At 39.7% G+C, this 20,652-nt stretch overlaps 1 protein-coding gene across 6 annotated transcripts in view; it reads left to right on the top strand.

Moving 5' to 3' along the window:
• Phldb2 (pleckstrin homology like domain family B member 2) overlaps positions 1-20,652 on the top strand; it is a 211,609-nt gene that overhangs the window by 135,816 nt on the left and 55,141 nt on the right. For all 6 annotated transcript variants that reach the window (XM_021184542.2, XM_021184540.1, XM_029470303.1 and 3 more), the window contains one exon: positions 15,522-15,905. In XM_021184542.2, the coding sequence (XP_021040201.1) occupies positions 15,522-15,905 (384 nt within the window). The remainder of the gene's footprint in view (positions 1-15,521; positions 15,906-20,652) is intronic.

Genomic DNA, 20,652 nt, shown 5'->3' with positions numbered 1-20,652 from the left:
CTGAATTTCTTCTATTTTATGGGCTTTCTTTTAAGAACAGGAGGGGATGGTGGTGTTATTTACATCATTAGTTCGATGGTATATACTTAAGACAGGCAGTCGGTGAGATAATAAGGCAAGAATTTGTCAGTACAGCAAGTCATCTGGAAAGCCAAGCGTTGCCTCAATCTCCGTGGTACTCAGTTTTCCCCACACAGTTCACATAATGCCAAACTCCCATCAGCTGTGCCTCTGACTTCACACAGCACCATCAAACTCCAAAAACAAAATACCTTGAGTTCATTCTATTTTTTTCCAGTCTAAAACCCGTTTCTGCTTAATGTAAAGAACTAATTGGACATAAAAGAACAATGATGGAAGAATAAATTCCTCAACAGCCCTGTTGATGAAGGAAAACATTCAAAGGCAATTTTCCACTCCCTTTTTAGTGGGTTTTTATTTCAGAATGAGTACATGTCAGAGGTTGGTTTTGCTCCGCTGGTGATTAATGGTCTCCTTAATGAGAAAAGCTATAGGGTGGCAAAGCTGCTTTCTAAAAGTGTAAAGATTATCAGAGGTATTTTAATTGCTTTTAAAAAAAAGTATGTTGGAATAAGATTTCTCAATCGTGGAAAAATTGATGAGTGCCTATAGTACAATAAAATTTATATTATATGGATAGAAACCATCTATACTATGCAACACCTGTTTGACAGTTCAGAAGAAGAACATATCATTCAACGTTTTGGTTAGTTTATCCCATTCCTAACTAAAAGTACTGGATAAAAACATGTATGTATTAAATATTACCTTAGGTAATTAAATATTCACTGTGCATATCAGTTAGCAGTCCAGCATTATATTCCCTTTGTTGTTATAAATTATCATTATTCATTTTTATAAAAAAAAAACATTGTGTCTAGGCTTGATCCATTGACATAATTCAGGAGGTAATTCAGTTAGCAAACAGACATTTTATATCTGGGCAGTAAACAGTCCTACATTGTGCTAAACAACTATTACTAATGAAGTCAGATAATTAACTTTGATAATTTATTAGAAAATCTAGAAGAGCCTTTCCTGTGGGTTCTCTCATCCTAGCGATCTTCCTTTAGTCTACACAATGGGTCTTGTATCAATCACGAGAATGGAAAACCTGTCAGGAACCTCATATGCTTTGAGTTTCATCTTTACCATATGGAAGTGTTGGTGGATTTCTCTGTCCTCCAAATTCTCCAAATCTAAGACTCCTGACAGTCCCAGTAGTGTCTTTCCTTGTTGCTTGCAAGGCTGAGATGCTATGAACCATGAGCAAGGTCAACTTCTTGGGAAGCCTTGATGATGTTGTTAGGAATATACTTGAAATCCCTTATCCTTAATAATGGCTCATATTGTATAAAATTAGGCTTATCCTATCACAAGTGATCACGTTGAATGATCTTTCTATTACTTTTACTAACTGTCCAATGTAGACAGTTTATGAAGAGGCAAGGTCTTCTTGGCTTGCAGTTTTGTATTCAGATGCCCCAATGTTTCTGAGCAATGCATCCTGGCAGGGAACACATGGTAGAGCAAAACTGTCCACCTCCTGGCCACGACATGATGGAAAGAAGAAGATACCAGGGCCCCACAATCCTCTTTAAGGATACACAACCAACAACTAGACCTTCTCACACTAGGTTTTAGTTCTGAATGTCCACCAGTCCCAGTAGCTTTAAATACATGGCCATTGGGATGTCATTGTATATTAAAGGGGGAAAAATTAGGTCATTCAAAAATGGTAAAATTTTGTCTTTTTTAAATATAAAAGATATATCCCCATTAGCATTAAGCTTGAAAATTGCTTTTATGTGGTATTAAATCTCTGCTCCGAAGACATTTACATAGAACACACTTTTTATTGCCCTTGATAAACATGAACTGAAATGCTTCAGAATTGGTCTCATTGCAATGCAGGCAGCTGAATTTGAGTTTTATACCAATAGTGTGTTTATCATCTTTTATATTGAAAAACCCCACTTTATGAGTAGGTCATAAAAGTGTTTCAACTTTGAGCTGGAGAAATGGCTTAGTGAGTAAGCGAGCCTGTTCTGTAAGCATGAGAAAGTAAGTTCAAATCTCCACACCCGTGTAAAAGGCTAGACATAATCTTTGTATGCAGTAACCCCCAGCATTGGGAGACAGGGACAGGTGTTTGAGAACTCCCTAACCACCCCGTTGAATCGAAAAGCATCCAATTCAATGAGAGATGTCATTTCAAGTCAATGAGACAGAAGACCACTGAAGAGGATTCTCTGACTTCCTATACACTCATTTGTATTCAACAACTCATATCATAAACAAATATTAGATGTTTGCTTAAGACTGAAGACTAAAGTCTCAGAAGTTGATTTTGTTTCCTTAGAATATGAGAAATGTTGAATTTATTTAAATGTCCTTTAATCTCTATAAACCAGTCTGAAGAGCAGGCCCCTGGACTCTAATATACTGTTGTCCTTGAGAGACAGAAAAATGTTTCCCTTGTACACAGTGAGGTTATTTTTTCTTTGAGGACTTAGCAAGAATTCTATTTCTTCAACTATAGTCCTCAAGACTTCAAAACACAATGCATCTCCTTTAAGGATCAGTGTTCTTTTATTTGACACAAAAATATATTTCCTCATTGGATACGAGCAAATTTACAAATAACAACTGCAAAGACATACTCTGCCATCTCTCAGTTTTGTCTAAGGCTGCATTCCAGTTGTAGCAACAATAAATCAATGGCCAGAATAAAAACCAGCAGCATGGACACTGCCACCACTGATGGGGACAGCTAGTAGCTAGGCACAAACCTAGCTGGTCCCCTATCAAATTTATCAGAAACAAAAGCAATAATCCAGAACCAGGGAAAGAAACACTGTACTGACAGGGAAGGCGATAACTTACTGGCATTTTTTATTTATTCAAGGAGCCAAGGAAAGATGACCTGGCCTGCCAGCTGATGCAATGAGCTCTATGGGCATTGAGGGGCAGTTAACTCCCAGAGTGAGCCTACTTGAACACTGTGGTTTCAGAGATCAAACAAACTCTTATATGACTGTAGGGTGGGTAGATATTAAAGAGTTATTTAACCCATCTATGTGGAAACCATGCATCAGAATTCAGAGTCACAGTTATAATATCTAGTATTTTAAACATCGTTGTGTTTTGTTTTAAAATGTCTTCAATTTTTTATAAAAACCCAAGATAATTAAAGTTATTATTAAAGATAAGACCTCAATTATAAACCTCTAAGGGCCTATTAGTGAAATGTAATCACTTAGAGTCTATATTTAGTAGCCAACTGCCATGGTATTTGAGGGTTTGATTTTAACATTTTTTCTTTTGTCTTTTTTATTCTTAGCTGCCAATTCATTTTTGGTCATTATGCCTATCCTTTTCTATACCTTCCTTCCCCTCCTATGTGACCATCAGAAACAAGGTATCAGGCTTTGATTAAACTCTTTTGACTCATGAGCATGTGGGGTCTTGGGATGATGCTGTTCTAACCTTGTGTGTACCTGTGAGTGTGTGGAGCTTGAACCGACCATTTAGGCTGGCTAGTAGGCACTTCAATTTTCTCATTCTGAGCTGTGTTCCAAGGAGGGCTAGGATGCTGACTGACTAATAAGATATTCTACGAGCTAGAGAAACCACTATAAAGTAAACATGTTCCATCCATTTGATACCTGCATATTTCCCAGTAATCCAAATGAAGTGATAGTTCCCTTATGGTCCTGGTATTTTTGAAAAAGAGAAAGTTAAACATTTAAACTTGACTCTGTCTCAAGTGTATTTGGCAACGTTGCCAAAAACATCTGCATTCTATTGTGGAGAACCGAGGATTCCACAAATTGCACTGTGGCAATGCAGTATTTTCCTTTGGGCTGATGGTAGTCATTTGCAAAGCCTTGGCAAACAGGATTGTTGCGGTTCAGAGCTGCTTAGGGCCACAGTTGATACTTAGTTCCTAAACATATTGTAATACAAGCCTGCTCTCATGAAACACACCATGAAATCAGCTTTTCTGGAATTATTTTTTTCACATAGTCTAGGAGACACCTAGAGGCTAAGGTTAGTTGTTTGGAAGCCACATATCAATATTTCCATGACACCGTAGAGCGTAGTCATGTGACATGTCTGAATCAATATTTCATCAATATTTCCATGACACTGTAGAGCGTAGTCATGTGACATGTCTGAATCAGCAATCCCTTGATATTTGGAAGGCATTTTATGATTATAGTGCCTCTTAAACCACTCTACAATGAAAGAATTTTAATTTGTAAGTATCTAGGATTGTGTTTGTCTGGTTCACTACTGCAGATTGACCACACAGTCTGATAACTGGAGTACTGGAGGTACCACATACCTTGTATAATTTTTTGGGTTTTTTTTTTTCCTGAGGTTTTGATTGGTTTTTTGTTTGTTTGTTTTTATAGAGAGTAAAGGTTTTTTTATGTCCAATTTTGACATCCATTCTAGTTTTCCTCATTCTGTAGCTGTTGGTTGCACCCTTGGTCACTAGACAATGTGAGTTCTATTTCCATTTGGAAAAAGAAAACTGAAAAGGGTTATTTTTTTCTTATTTTGGAAATCTTGTGGTATTCCATAATAGAATTCTTGGAGGAACAGAATTATCAGAATGTGTGTGTGTGTGTGTGTGTGCCTATCTATCATCTATCTATCTATCTATCTATCTATCTATCTATCTATCTATCAATCTATCTATCATCATCATCTATGTAGAGAGATGTTATATAATCTTAAACACTTATTTATTATATTGGCTTATATGACTGAAGGCTATATAGTCCCATCATGGACTTCTGCATGCTGCTGAGTGAGAGAAACTGGTAGCCTCTCAATTCAAGGAGCGGGAAGCCTCAGAACAAGGGACACTAATGATGATCTCCAGTCTGAGGATGAGGGCCTGGAAGCTCTCCTGTAAAGTTGTCTGGTGTGAGCTCCTGTTGAAAGGCTGAAGAAGCTGGGATCTGATATCTGTGGGTGATGACAACAGCAAAAGATGCTCTCGCCCAGGAAGAGCTGAGCCTAACCGACTGGCTTCTTCCTTCTTTAGCTGTTTGTCCCACTGGGGCCCCAAGCCTTTTAGAAGGTGCTATCAATATTCATTGAGAAAATTTACCCTGCAGTTGTCCCATATGCCAGAAATCTCTAGCAATGCCCACAGAGGTACAGCCAGACATGCTGCTAAATCTAGATGTCTGTCATTTCAGTCAAGTTGACAATCAAAATGAGCCATTGTGAATTATTTTCTTTGTTGTCGTTTTGTTTTTTTGTGTTGGTGGTTTTCTTCATTGTTGTTGCTTGTTGGTGAGTTTTATTGGCTTTGTTTGTTTGAATCAGAATTGGTGCTTTTCAGAGTCTTATGAGAACTGAGGCTCTGGGTACCAGTGGGTTTCAGACTCTTGTTTATGTACTGTTGAACAGACCATAAACCTGATGGTTCCAAAATGAAATAACAGTGTAAATCAACACATATGAGAAATGTTTTATGTCATTCATTTGCTTGTTTTCCAATATCCAAATGCAGATCACATTTCAAGGATCAGAGAGATTATGGTTAATATTATTCAGTTTTGTCATGAAAACAAAGTTCTATAGGGATCCAAAACTGGTGAGCACAGGGCGGGTGGGGAAGGTGGGGAGGAAGGTCAAAGACACATTACATGTCAGTGTGTTGTCGTCTCTTTTTGTTCCTGCTCTTTTGTGTGCTTGTCACCCCAGTCCCTGCCAAACAGCTTAAAGCATCTAAAACCTTGGTGCCAGAGCTGGGGCAAATTAAATTTGGCAACATTTCTTGGTTGGATAGGAAAAGGTGTAACATTCAATGCTAAGGGAATAGTCATTTTTATTTAATTGTGGTATTAACCTTTTAAAATCTTACCAAGAAGGTCATTGAAACACAAAAGCAGGCTTAAGTATGGAAGATGATTGTGTCCTTCCAGTCACCCCCCCCCCCCAGTCTCCTTCCTGACATGGCTCTTCCGCTTGCTACATCCTGACCATGCTTTTAGTATTTAAAAATGTTTGGGCTGCTGGGAAGTGAGCCAGGAGTTGGTCTATGAAATAAATAAACTCAGTGGCCCAGGTTAATTTTAAAGATGGCTGCCTTTTTGTATTCTGAGATAGAATAGTGATTATTAGATTTCCTCTTAAGGTCCAGACTGAGTGTTGAATTATTTCCACAGAACCTTTTCTCAACTTCTGCATTTGAAGTAGCCAGTGATTACTGCCCCACCCTGCCCCAATTCCTTGTCTTCATCCACTCTCATGGACTGATAGATCCAGCTTAGAAATATAATGCAAAACATAAATAATAGCTAAGTAGTCATTCTAAACTTTCTTCCATTAAGAAAAACTTTTTAAAAAGCAGATGAAGGAGCTGGAGAGATGCCTCAGTGGTTAACAGCACCGACTGCTCTTCCGAAGATCCTGAGTTCAAATCCCAGCAACCACATGGTGGCTCACAACCATCCGTAATGAGATCTGATGCCCTCTTCTGGTGCATCTGAGAACAGCTACAGTGTACTTAGATATAATAATAAATAAATATTTTTTAAAAAAGCAGATGAAATTAAATACATAGCATTGGGCATAACAGAATTAGGTTGACAGTTCTGTCTATGCCCAAATAAGCTATGCTTCTAAGTAAACAGCCTTCCTCGGTCTGTAAATAAATAAATCTATAACCACTGGGTAATATATAGAATATTGTCGATCATCAGATCACCTTGGCTCATTGGAGAACAAAGTAAGAGTTTGCTCTCTTCATCTTTCAAATAAACTGATGGCACATATGAAGGCATTCATTAAATATTGAAGGAATCAGTCATTAACAAGTTAGGTCTGCCAGTTATCCTCTGGGAACTGAAAGGAAGCGTTGTCATGTCTTTGCCCTCTTCCTCTCCTACTTGAGACAGATGGGCAGGAAAGGAGTATGGAGGGAAGGTTACAGCTCGCAATAATTTCTTGATTGTACTTGAGGGCTGTGAGGAGCTAAAGACTGTATAATATGTAATACAATAGGGTGTGGGAATGGCTGTTCAAAGCAGGCTCCTCTACCTTTGAGAGCAAATCCTAGGTTCTTATTACAGTGGCAGTACAAGCTATTGCCTCTTGATGGTGCCATGCATTTAGAAAATGCTTCTCAGAAGTAAGTGCTGTGGATTCTGAACCATCAAAGCCTTTTGACTCTCAGGCTTCACACTGAAATGCAGAAGGCTGCTTCAACTAAAAGGAGCACTGCATGCTATTCTGGAGGTTATGGAAGAAACCCCACTCTTTCCACATAAGTCAACACATGAACACTTGCTTTTAAATAAAGAACAAAGCTGATGAAATAAATTCATGTGTGTAAAAACTAGAAGAATATTGACATTATATTGATACCAAGAGTACATGAACACTTCGGAGAGTTCTGTTGGCTTTGCAGTGAGTGTGACCCCATATCCATTGGCAAGTTTCTTAGTGCATCTAAACTAGAAGCTTTTTAATGGATCTGCCTTGTAAAAAACAAACAAACAAACAAAAAATTATTCTCATAAAAGAATAGGTTTCAGTGACTTTGGGATAATGTTATGTTTGTTACTACTTTCTGATTCTAGAAAGGCTCATGGAAAGCTTTGAAATGGGCAATGTTTTTAACATTTGAGATGAATACTTCAAGATGCATAGAAGCCTACAAGTACCATCAGAGAAACACATCCATCAATTTATTCACTTCCACATCATAGCCTATCATCCAGGGATGTAAGGGCTGGAATTCAAGCAGGGACCTGAAGGCAGAGGCCATGGAGAAACACCGGCAACAGTCTACTCTTGCTTTTTACATGTAGTTTCCCTATATTTTTCTCTATCATCTTGATGTACAAAGATTACTAGATTTTTAGAAGAGGGTGAATAAAGGGTTTTTAAGTTATTTTTGGTTTATGTGTGTGAACGTGGTGCCTGCATGTATGTGTGTGTACCTGGTATGCTACCTGTAGAAGCCAGAAAAAAAAAAAAAAAGAGCACTGGATCCCTTGCATCTGAAGCTACTGATGGCTGCGAGCCATTATGTGGGTGATGAGAACTGAGCCCAGTTCCTCCAATAAGAGCTGCCTATGACTGCTGTGTCATCTCTCCAGACCCAAGGATAGAGCTGGAGAATGGACAGAAGTAATGATGTTGGTGTCACCCACAAACTGATTTTCATTAAACAGAGTAAAATAGTATGTAAAATTCTAACGTAATTTTACATTTTAACTGGTGTTAAAGATTATAATCTTTCAAGAGAAACCAAATGATCCTGAATTTGATCAAGGTCAAGTGAAAATTAGGCAGAGAATGGTCATGTTGGCGCTCTGGTAGTATGGCCAGCACTTAGTGACTGTAACAGGGCTCATGTCGCTGGTTGGGGTTCCTCAGACACACTGTAAAAGTAAAGCAATGTGGCAGGTTTTCTTAGATGCCATAGAACATGTTTTTCTCTCATGAATTTTCTTTATTTTGAATGAGTGCTTTAATAAGGAGACACACATTCCCCCCCTCTTAGAATGCTAGGCATCTGCGCCCCACCCCAACGCTAGCTAACCAGTCAATCACAGCATTTTTGAATAATATATGTTAACATTACAGGTCTTTCATCTTTAACTTTATTTTTTTTTTAAGTTTAAACCAGTTTAAACCTGGTTTGCTTGACAGTTGACTTCAAATGCAAATACAGAAGTCCCTTGTTGAAAGGGCTTTGCTGAAATGAACCTGAGTCTGCCTAACAAAATATGAATAATTGTGAATTGGAAAAGGTAGCTAAAAAACATTGCTGGGTAAAAATTGCTAGAATTAGTTAAACTATATTACATTAGGCATGTTGGATATGCAAGAAAACACAAGTAAACGCTGCCTCAAGCATAAATGAATACTTTATACAAGCTATAATTTTATACTCCATTATTACATGTGTCGATAATGAAATGCATTTTAATAACTATAATATTTTTATATTTCAGCTTTTTAAATTATCAGTCCCTTATATCATAGGGACACAGCTAGAAATAGTTGAGGCAGTAGGTTTGAGGGAGACAAAGCACACGTGTGTAAGAGTAAAATGTGTGTTTGAAGAATTGCTTGGTAACAAGCTTTATGTCTCTGAGTGCAAGCAAAGGCGGGAAGTGACAAATGGCTCAGACGTTTGCATGATAATATTACTCAGCTGACCTCCGAAGTTCTAAGGCAGAGCCAAGGGCAACGTGAGTAGCGTCCGGGGTTTTATGTCAAGGGTGTAGTGTATATTGGAGACTGGATTTTGTTAAGACCAATTCTTTCTAGAACCCACTCTATTGAATTTAGTGTGCCACAGGGAACATACGTTTGTCTGTATTGGTGGGAATAGAGGAATGAGTAACAGTGAGATGTTCAAGCGATTTCTTCCAGGTTACTGTGAGTCAGGAAGAAAAGTCTTAGCTCAGCCCAGTACTGTCTAGTACACTCTAGTTACCCTGTTTTATACACTAAACTGAAACACAAGGCACCTGTCCGGCTGGAAACTGCAACTGTAAATCCAGAATCAGAATTCAGACTCTGGGGGTCTGGCCTTGAGTTGTGCACTTAGCTACAGTAGCACAGCAGTGGAATGGGACAAAGGAGGACACTTAGGAAGAAAAGTCAGGATGCTCACCATCTCCTTAGGCTATGTGTTGGGGTTTTTCCTTAGTGTAGTTAGTATCTTAAAGGGATATTGAAAGTCAGACTTAAGTGTCTTTGTTAGTTCTTTATGTTTTATTCCAATGATTATTATTATTACAAAGGAGGATGATAAGTGTATTCATATAAGATCTTCATAATAAGTCACTTATAACAGGAGTTTGATGGTTTAGTTACTATTTGCCATATTGTTAGTTACCTTCCAACAACCCGCAGTTGCCTCCCCAGCAGACATAGCCACTTAAAGCTATTGAACTTTCATTTTGTAGATGTGCCCCATTACAGCTCAATGCCACTGATGTGCCCCATTCCAGATCCACCCCACAGATGAGCCCCCTTCCAGATCGACCCCACTGATGAGCCCCAATACTGCTCAACACTTTGGGTGGGCACTGAGTCAATACCATTTAAATCAAGAGTAGCAGAGTGAAGTACTTCTTTGACTGTGAATTTGAAAATAGACTTCTCAGACAGTCTATAATATTCTTAGTAAACTGTTAAATGTCACATGAAGGTAATTTGTCAAGCCAATCCATAGGAACCAGTTATGGCATCTTAATTAGATGATTTTATTTTCCCAGGCTGATAGGAACAGTAGAAAGGCGAGTCGGGGCAAATAGAAAGGCCAGTGACAAGATGAAAGGATGCTTTCTCTACACAGCACATCATTTCTGATGTCACCTGCAGGCCCAGGAGTTCCCCCAAACCAGCATTAAGTTCAATAATTCACTAGAAGTTATTAGAACTCTCTTCAGGCTGTACTAATGGCCACAGTTTTAGACCGTTGAGAAAACAAATCAATAGACCTCAGCCAGAGAATGAGGCACACAGGGGTCTGGAGGGTAACGGAAGAGGGGCTTGGATCACTCTCTCCCAGAACTCAGGACACATTATTCTACCAGCCTTGGAGAGTAGAATGTGGCAACACACACACACCACTTCGTAAACTGTTGCCAACAACATTTTTGAGCCTTTGTCATGTAGGCATGTCTCATTGATGATTGATTGACCATGCAGTTTTAGTCTTCTGGTTGGATGATAGACCTTGACCCAAGGCTTCCATAGCAAATTGAATAGTTAATCTTTCTGCACTGTGCAACCTCCATCCTAGACTTATCAGATACTACCCACCCTACCCTAAATGAAGGTCCCTTCTTTGGACAAAGCGACATGTTGTTTGTTTGTTTGTTTGTTTGTTTGTTTGTTTGTTTGTTTGTTTGTTTTTCAAGACAGGGTTTCTCTGTGTAGCCCTGGCTGTCCTGGAACTCACTTTGTAGACCAGGCTGGCCTCAAACTTGGAAATCCTCCTGTCTCTGCCTCCCGAGTGCTGGGATTAAAGGTGTGCGCCACCACGCCCGGCCTACATGTTTATTCAGTAAGTGACTGAGGAGTCTTTACCAGGTCACTGTGTCTCTTCTCTCCAAGTTTTGGCCCATTTTCCTGCTAAAATGAAGCACAGGTTATCAGTCACAATGGACTTCTATACTGGAAAAAAGGAATACAATATACTTAAGAGGTTTAAAATAGCATAGATCTATTTCTTCCATATACTTCATGGCCAGTGTAGGTTGATTAAGACTTCTGCTTCATACATTCTCTCTGGAAACCAAGACTGATGGAGCCAGCACTAGCTGGGCTCAGTGTGTCATAACTAAGGAAGACATGTAAGAAATCTTGTCAGCCTTTTGTACAGGCATCTCCTTCATTGCTTCTGGCATTTTATCGGTTAGCACAAATCTGAAGACCATGTAATTTGGGAATGGGGACTAGAAGAACCATTTTACCCTATGCCCGTGAAGAGAAAATGTTATCATCCTGGTTACTAACCTCAAGGGGTTTAATGTGAGAAGAACTATACATACATAAAAGACTAGTAAGTACTTATATGCCAGAATTACAGGTATATATATCACCATCACCAAGCCTACTTAATTGAGACATTAGCATGTGCTCCTGGCATCCTGGAAATTCTGCTTGTATGCTCTGAACTCTACCTCTTCACATTCTGCTCCTCATTTTGAGATCTCTGTATGTTCTGCCTCTGAGCCACAGCTCCATCCTTAACCCACAGGGGGGTTTGTAAGCTTTTGTTAATTGCTGTTTCTGGATTACTTTTTTGTACCTCTGGTTAAAGATGAGTGAAGAGGGGCTCTTTTTCCTCAACTACGTATTCTATACACACCACTAGGAAAAAAAGGTAACAATAGAATTTTGCCAAACTCTAGATTATGTTGTCAGTGAAAAGCCACCTAACTGTCAAAAGAGGCATTTTTGACAAAAGAAACGTACTTCTTTTGACCAACTCACATAGACATATGCCAGGCTGACACTTTTATTGTGTGAAACAGTTGACTCAGCATATTATAACCAATCATCCAGCAAGCCTTTCCCTTCTGTTTATGCATTGGTGGCTGGTTTTCTGAAAAATTTATTTATTCAGTATTTTCCAAGTCTTGTGGGCTAGATCAGCACATGTTGGCACCAGGGCAATGGGTGGTTTTTACTGTCCTTTTTGGGGCCTGTAGTAGAGCATAGATGTAATAGAGTAGAGCACATATAATAAAAGTATTCTTCTGAAGTAGAAAGTTGGGACTAAAAATCTATTACCTAATCTATAACCTCTCAACACCTTCCTTAAATTGCCTAAGATCAGAACTTTGTCCAATTTCAATATCTGGGTTCAGAAAGCTTCACAGTGATATTTTCATTACACTTTCTAAGCTATTGTGATTCATTCATAACATCCTCGGTATGTGTGAGATACAGAGATGAGGGAAGGGGAAAGGAGAAAGGAGAGGACACTGTTTTTACAAGTTTTGCTTTCTGAATACCTTAGCACTGCAGTAATTTTGGTTCCTGGAGTTGCTAGTCTTTCTGAATGGGAGATTACAGATGTGGGAATCTGGGCTACCTCTGGCTTTACACGTTGCGATGCAAATCTTCAAGGGAAATTGAGTCTCTGGGGTAGAGGTTTGTGTCCTGGCTTGAGGTCAGACACAAGGGTGGAAGGTCCCCATGAGATGACTAATGTGGCACCAGACACCAGAATGGAGGGAGCTGAAGCAAACAGTATCTAGAGAGTTACTTCTGCTCAGGGTTTTCCTTAAACGGCTTCCTGAAGTGCCTTCTGAAATCTTTGCAGTCTCTCCTCTGACGCACTTCTCAGCCTCAGCCTATTTCTCTTTGGTGTAGCTTTTTAAGGGGCCAGCATGTCTCGGCACCGCCTGGATTTCTTTAAGACTTGTGGGCAGCAGTGCTGCATGTGTGTCTGATTCAATCTGGACAGATTGCCTGTGAATGGGGTGATAAGAATAGAGAGACTCATACCAGTAGACCAAACTTCCTGTGCACAAGCCTTTGAATACTGCATTTCACTGTCTGAAATAGCATCCATCTTAGGGCGGGGATCATTTATTCCCTCTGGAATTGAGCAACAGCCTAGACAGCAAAGGCAACTATTTTGGGAAGGAGATGTGAGAGGAAGGATTGTGTCTCCCAGTCTAGGCAGAAGTACCTTTCCTTCATTGGACGATTATGCCGTTCACTGAGACCCCACTAAATGCAAATTGGTAAAGGCCAGATAATCCCAAGTGGCAACGGCTGCTGTGTGCATCCTGTGTGGTCAGTGAAGACTGAAACTGAGTCTAGATGCTTCAGCTTCAACCCAAACTGCAGAAGGGCAAGTTTTCTTTGGAGATTTGGTCTCTGGTACTAAGGCTGTGGAGAAAGAAGATGCAACTAACCCAAGTCCTTTTCTTCTCCTTAACTACAGAGTGTTTTTTGTGTATTCCTGTAGAGACTTTTCTTTATTGCTGGAGAAGTTTAAAATAAATCAATAGATGCTGTGTCTCCTACTCCCTCCCCATAAAGCTGAGGTGGGTAGGGCTTGGCAGCTGCTGGCAGCTGCAGAGATAAATAAGGGCCAGGGCGCCTAGATGAAAGGAGTCAGGCTTGTGCAACTATGAGTGCCTGTCTGGGGAGAGGCCATGAGGACAGATCTGCAACTGGAGCCCAGAAGTTCAAGCAGTAACAGGGAGGTGGGACTTTGCAGGGACCAGTTCAATGGTCTTTTTGAACAAGTTTCTACTCTTTTAGAGGGAGGGGGAGACTTCAAAGGGCACACATATGTCAGATATAGTTTAAATGAGTTATAATTTTTGCCAGTTAGCGCACTGGATAGAAACTGGGGAACCACAGCACTATGTTAGTCCTTTGTTACTACCTCAACTAAGAGAGAATTAGCTCTCTGAAATTGTCTTCACAAATTAGCTGCACTGGAATGAAGCTAAGTAACCCAGTGTGCAGAATATGTTCCCGTTTTATTACGGATTGCCAGTTTGTGAAGTAGTTTTCAGTGGGGGGCTTTTGAAGTCTCTTCCCAATGTGGTAGGATTTAATCACAACATATGGCCTTTGGTTCTGGTTTTGGTTTTTATTGTGGCATTAGATTTATGTGAGGCTCCCCACCCCACAAGCAAGGCTGTCTAGGCTTATGAGAACCACTTGGAAAATTATTTCTCACTCTTCTTAACTATGTTATTAATTTGCTTAAAATTGGAGTTGACTATGCTTTTACATGGAGTCTGATGAGGAGGGTCAGTTAATGATTGCTATTATTTTCGATATTGATGGTCTGTGGTCTTTGTTTTTTAAGTAAATCAATTATTATTTTATATTCCATTTACATGAATCAAATAGTCAATGATTTTAGATTTTGAGCTATATTGATGTCTTTCTAGCTAGACTTCATGTGAAATGTCCTTTATTTTATTGCAACAATTATATATTTAATTACACGTTTTATTTATTTATTTATTTATTTATTTATTTATTTATTTATGTGTGTGTGTGTGTCTTCAGGAACACACAAGTGTGCTCACACATCACAGCACACATATGGAGGTCAGAGGACAATTTTCAGGAGCCAGTTCTCTTCTTTCATCATGTAGGTCCTAGGGATTGAACTCTGGTCGTCACACTTTTTAGGATGTGCCTTTCTTTGCTGAGCCATCTCTCTGATACCATTCATGCATTTATAAGACATAATTCACATGAAAAAACTAAAGAAGACTTTCATGTGGGGACCAGATAGTTTAAAAGTTTTGAAATTTTTGTTGTAAGGAGAAAGAAAATGAAGACATAGATAATCCCTGTGCATTGAGAGATACTTTGAATGTCATTTTTCTCTTGGTGTTTTTAACAGGAAAAGAACAATTGTCTGTGAACTTAGAATGTTCATTTTAAGTATAAGTATTACAAGTCCATAATGTTGAAAGAGATAGTAACTGTATGATAGATAGGAAATGAAGGTTTGTTTGCTGTTATTGTTGTTGTTGTTGATTTGTTTATTTGTGTGTTTATCGTCTTCAGAGTTTTGTAGACTTTGATGAATCAAGAAGATCCTTATTGGACTATTGATATAGGCTATGGTCAGCCCAGGTTTATGTAGGTGAAGATCGTATAGCTAGTACAGGGTTTAGGGGAGAAACCAGGAATGGAATTGTAAACAGTTCCAGTTCCATCTAGGTCCTTAAATATCTATCCATAGGTGTTGGAAGCTAGGAGTGGATATAGCTGTCTGTAGGCCCAGCCAAAGAGACGGAGGGAGGCGGATTGTGGGTTTAAGGATATACAGCGAGAAATGAGAGAGAGAGAGAGAGAGAGAGAGAGAGAGAGAGAGAGAGAGAGAGAGAGACCTCAGGAGGAAAGGTGTTGGTGGACCAATATGTGAATGAGCTCTCCAGCTCCATAGTGGGTCTGGATTTTTCTCCCTTCTGTCATCTTATCTGACCTTGTCCTCTTCCTTGCTGTAGGAGCGGCAGCGGTTGGAGACCATCCTCAGTCTCTGTGCTGAGTATACAAAGCCTGAAGGTCGCCGCCTGTCCGCTGGCACCACAGTGGCTGATGTGCAGAAAATCAACAAGGAGCTTGAGAAGCTGCAGCTGTCGGATGAGGAGTCTGTGTTCGAGGAGGCTCTGGTGTGCCCCGATGCCAGGTACAGGTGCCACCGGAAGGGCTCTCTCCAGGATGTTGATGTTGCTGGCTTCGGGAACCTTGGTCACAGTGCCAGCTTCCTGGCCCCCAGGGGCAGCAGGAGCGATGAACTGCTTGGTGACCTCACTAGGACGCCCCCATCATCCTCAGCTGCGTTTCTGAAAGCAACCAATGAGTCCTCCTACCTCAGTATCCTTCCGAAGGTAAGGTTGGGTGCAGAGATCACAAATGGGGGCCTAGGGCCGTGCACATGCTTCCACGGAGAAATGAGAGGTTTATCACCAGTATTTTCTTGACATTGGAGTGCAGCTTCCATGAAAGATAGATAACAAGGTGCAGCAAATTAGCGAGATCGCTGGAAAGCAATGGTTCTCAACCTGCGGGTCGTGATCCCTCAGGATCAAACAACCCTCACACAGGGATGGCCTAACACCTTCGGAAATCAAAGATATTTTGCATTTTGATTCATAACAGAAGCAAAGTTACAGTTATGATATAGCAACAAAAATATTTTTATGGTTGGGGTCACCACAACATGAGGAACTGTATTAAAGGGTCCCAGCATTAGGAAGGCTGAGAACCAATGCTTTAAAGAGGTATTGCACTGTGAAGATATAGCCACCCTGGGGTAACAGAAGAGACGTCTCTCTTCTCCTTGCCCTCGCAGCTGAACACTTAAGAAGTGAGGTAAAACTATGTACCTTGCCTCCCTGACGTATTGCCTAAAATCGTACACACACTGCTATTCTTCATGTCCCCCACCACCACCATTAAAGGGGCTTTATCCTGCCCTATCCTGTTTTGTTTTTCAAAATCCTGGTAGAAAATTTTTATTCATTGGATTTTTAAAATGTTATTAAGCATGTGTTAGTTGGGTGAGTTTCATTATGGGACTTCCATACGTGCCTGTAATATAATCGGATTATAGGCATCTCTTCTGTTACCCTGTCTTAGTCCCTGATTCCTTTCCATTTTCTCACTCTGCCTTTCTTACTAGTCCCCATTCTAGTGCGTGCTGCTCCCGTCTCATATATGAGTGAAACCACTTGACACTGAGTTATTTCACTTAACATGGCCACCTCCAGTTTCATACTGATTTTTCCTGGTCTGAAGTTCTTAGTATTATTGAGCATCTCCTGTTATATGTCAGGGCTGTGATGAATTAATTATGTGTTGCATGTCAGTCACTTCTTCCTTCTCATGCCCTGTTACTCTTAGACTAATTCTCAGAGGAGAGAAAGTCTTAGTAGCGAATCTGGCTTTCCTGCTGGAAAACTGAAACTTAGCAAAGAGGATGGAAAGGTGGAGAGAAGATTGAGGAATGAAAAGTTATTGAGTTGGGGGCTAAAGAGATGGCTCAGTGTTTTGGCTGCTCTTTCAGAGGACCTGGGTACAGTCCCAGCATCCATGGCAGTAAACAGTGGCCCATTGTTCCAGTTCCAGGGAATCAGATGCCTTCTTCTGCCCTCCATGGACACTATCTTCAGATGGTACAAGGGTGCAAAGACATAGATGCAAGCAAAACATCTGTACACATTATATGTATATATTTATATATACTATATATTTATACATAAAATAAGTTTATATATACTATATATATTATATAGTATGTGATGTGTAATATATATTATTTATATATAATATGTCATATCATGTATATATGTATATAGATATATCAGTTGTTGAATACTCAGGCAAAGTACATGACCCCGTTTGAAACTTTGAACAATTATTATAAGCCACTTCCTTACAGGTTTGTGACTTTCCACCATTTTTGTTTTCTATTTCTTCTCCTTTATGGAGTGTGGCATTGATTTTTTTGTTAACACCATTGTGCTGTGTACTCTCTCTAAAGGCTGTCTTCTGGGAGAAGGCTTTGACAACAAAGCTTATCGAAACAAGCAGATCCTGGCAGATGTTTTAATTTGCCCAAATAAGGCCTTCTGGAATTGGAGGCACTGGAACTTAGTGCAGGGTCCATTGTCCCAGACTGTATTAGTTGATGCAGGAAACATCAAATTCTTCTCTGTTTGCCACCAAGCATTTTATGGTGCAAATGAGCAGGTGAAAACCAAGGGATGGGTTTTCACTGACTTTTCAAAAGTAGATATTATTAACTCAAGAGCAGAAACAGAAGACTTGGACAAGCTTCCTGGCCACTGTTTGGGGTGTTCTTATCCTAACAGTGCTCCTAGATCATTTGCTTAACAAAGCAGAGTGTTTGCTATTGGTTAAAATGATGAGTGGGAAAGTGGAGAAGAGAGGAACATAGAAAACACTCGAAACCTACCTTAAAAAGCGTTTGTTCACCATTTAGGAAACCTGAAATTTACTAACCTTTGCCGAACACTAAAAAACAAACAATTCCTTGGAAATACGCTCCTCTGAATGTCCTTTGTGAAGCTATCTACCACTCCCTGTCGCAACAAACCTGCAGGCAGCTCCTGACCTATATTTTTGGTAATTGCTCCATCTACAGTGAATGTCATGCACCCAGGCATGCTGCAGGAAGTCTACAAAAAGTGTGTGTGTGTGTGTGTGTGTGTGTGTGTGTGTGTGTGTGTGTAGTCTTATCTCTATCCTCTCTTCTTTTTCTTTCTGTGGACCAAGTTACCTCAAAGAAGCCATGTTTCCTATGTTTCCTGATGCACATTCCTGTGCAGTATGGCTACAGAAAGAATGTATTTCTACATTTTACTATAAAATTAGATATAAAAGTACAATAAAAATGCCAAAATACTATTAAATACACCATTGAAGTAAAGGATATTGTGTTTAAAGTTGCCCTTTCTCATCACCATGTAATTAACTAAAGCTATGCATCTGCTGCCATGAGGTTGCTTCTCCACAGATTTCCTTTATTCCGCTAATGTATGCGATGGCAATAACACTTTCATTCGGTTTGATGGATAGAGAGATATCTCAGTGGTTTGTACTTGCTGCTCCTGCAGCAAGGATCTGGGTTCAATTCCAAGCACCCACCTTAGAAAACTCACAACTCTTTTAACTCCAGTTCCAGGGGCTCTGACACACTCTTCTTACCTCCCCCCCCCCTTGGACACTGAGATGCATGCAGACAAAACATAAAAATAAATACATCTTTAAAAAACCAACAACACAGCCTTCGGTTTTAAAATTCTTCTTGCATATATGCTAACAACTTCCAAAAACCCTTGAGTATACTTATTGAAACGAGTAGCCTCATGTCTGTTAAACGTTTTGTCATGTCTGATATCATTTCTAAAAGCCTTGCATCGTGTAAATACTTAGTGTTTCCTTCCGCTGTCGCCGTCACTCCTTGCTCACAGAGTGTACAGTTTACCCACTGTTCATTTGTTTGTCTTCTCTCAATGCTTTCTTCCACTGGTGACAGATATATTTAAACCATGGTGGAAGTAGAAACTTAATACACAACGCTGACCCAACAGGATACAGGCCTTCAGAGGCTTTCCTGCTGTGATTACTGGGCAGTGACTTTGAGCACTATTCAGTTCGACACTCCTCCTGTCCTAAAGCATTGAGACAGTAAACTTTACTCTTTGTGATAGAAAGGTCAACAGTTGTTTTATTAGCTGGTAAGAGAGTAGATTTAAGATCGCAGTAAAACAAACCCAGATTTCAAAACTTGAAAGGTCTATGTGTCCTTGTTCTACCCTACTAAGGTATAGATTTTATTTTAGTTTAGTTTGGATTAGTTTAGTTTTGGAAATAAGATTTCTCTATGTAGCCCAGGCTGGTCTTAAACTCATAGAGATATGCTTGCCTCAACTTCCCAAATGCTGGGTCAAAGGTGTAAGCCACCACACTGGGCCAAGGTTGTGAATTTGTAGTCATTCTGCCTCCTTTTGGAACTACAAAATAGGACAAAGAAATGACAAATATGGATGAATAATGGAATATGACAGGGTAGACATTGTCTTAAAATTCTATGAGGACCAGAACAAAATAAATCAACCTGGTAGCTGAGCTTAGGTGCAACGACTATTTGGTTAATCTGATAACTGTGAATTTTGTTTGTTTGCTTGGTTGATAGCTTTGGTCTGGCTTTCTGAGACTTCATCTACCCATGTAGTTCTGGCTGGCCTCAACTTTGCTGTGTAGATCAGGTTAACTATGAAGTATAAGCAATACTTTTGCCTCTGCTTCGCACATCCTGGGATTATAAACATTTATCACCATGTCCTGAGAATATTCTTTGTAACTATTAAAGAAGAATCTGTAAGAATTTACTTAACCAAGGTGCTGTTTTCATATTTAAGTTGTAAAATGCCAGACCACTGATTTACTCATCCCAAAATTACTTTATTCCAAGAAATATGAAAATCAAATAATATTATAAAAAGCCCTGGCATCCCTTTTTATACAGAAAAAATGTTATCTCCTCCTGGTGACACTCAACATAGTTAATCCAAACTCCAAGGGAGAAGAGGCGTTTTTAATGTAGTCTGTTTTCTTTGTAAGCAGTGGGAATGTTGGGCTTTGTATATCATCCACGGTATCCAATGTCTTCCCCCAATGTTTATCATTGAATGGGTGGGACAATGAAAACTCACTGTCACCCCACATGTTGCATGTTCTCATCACTTTCCATGAAACTTGGTTTTTTTTCCCATGAAAAAAAATGGTGACCAGCATTCTGTTTTCAGTTCTGTTGATGTATTTGCCATATATGCAGAAGGGCTATAAGACAAGGTTAATAAAGAGTGAATTCACACAACACACAAGACGACCACTAGCAGTATCACATGTGACCTTTCCCATTGGGTGGCATGGTAGTGACAGACTAATGCGTTCTTCCTCTAAACAACAAAGCAAACAAAAGTGATGTCCACCTCATATTAGAATCAAATAAACAGGTGTAAATACTCATTCAGAGGGAACTCTAACAGCAAGACCTGGCAGTTTGGCTAGACATTTAAAAGGCTTCTTTCTATAGGTGGAGCTTAC

This window comes from Mus caroli, chromosome 16 (assembly GCF_900094665.2).
Source record: "Mus caroli chromosome 16, CAROLI_EIJ_v1.1, whole genome shotgun sequence".
In the NCBI taxonomy this organism is placed as follows: Eukaryota; Metazoa; Chordata; class Mammalia; order Rodentia; family Muridae; genus Mus; species Mus caroli.
Note: the sequence above shows the minus strand (reverse complement) of the source record. Positions and strands in the feature narration are given on the sequence as shown.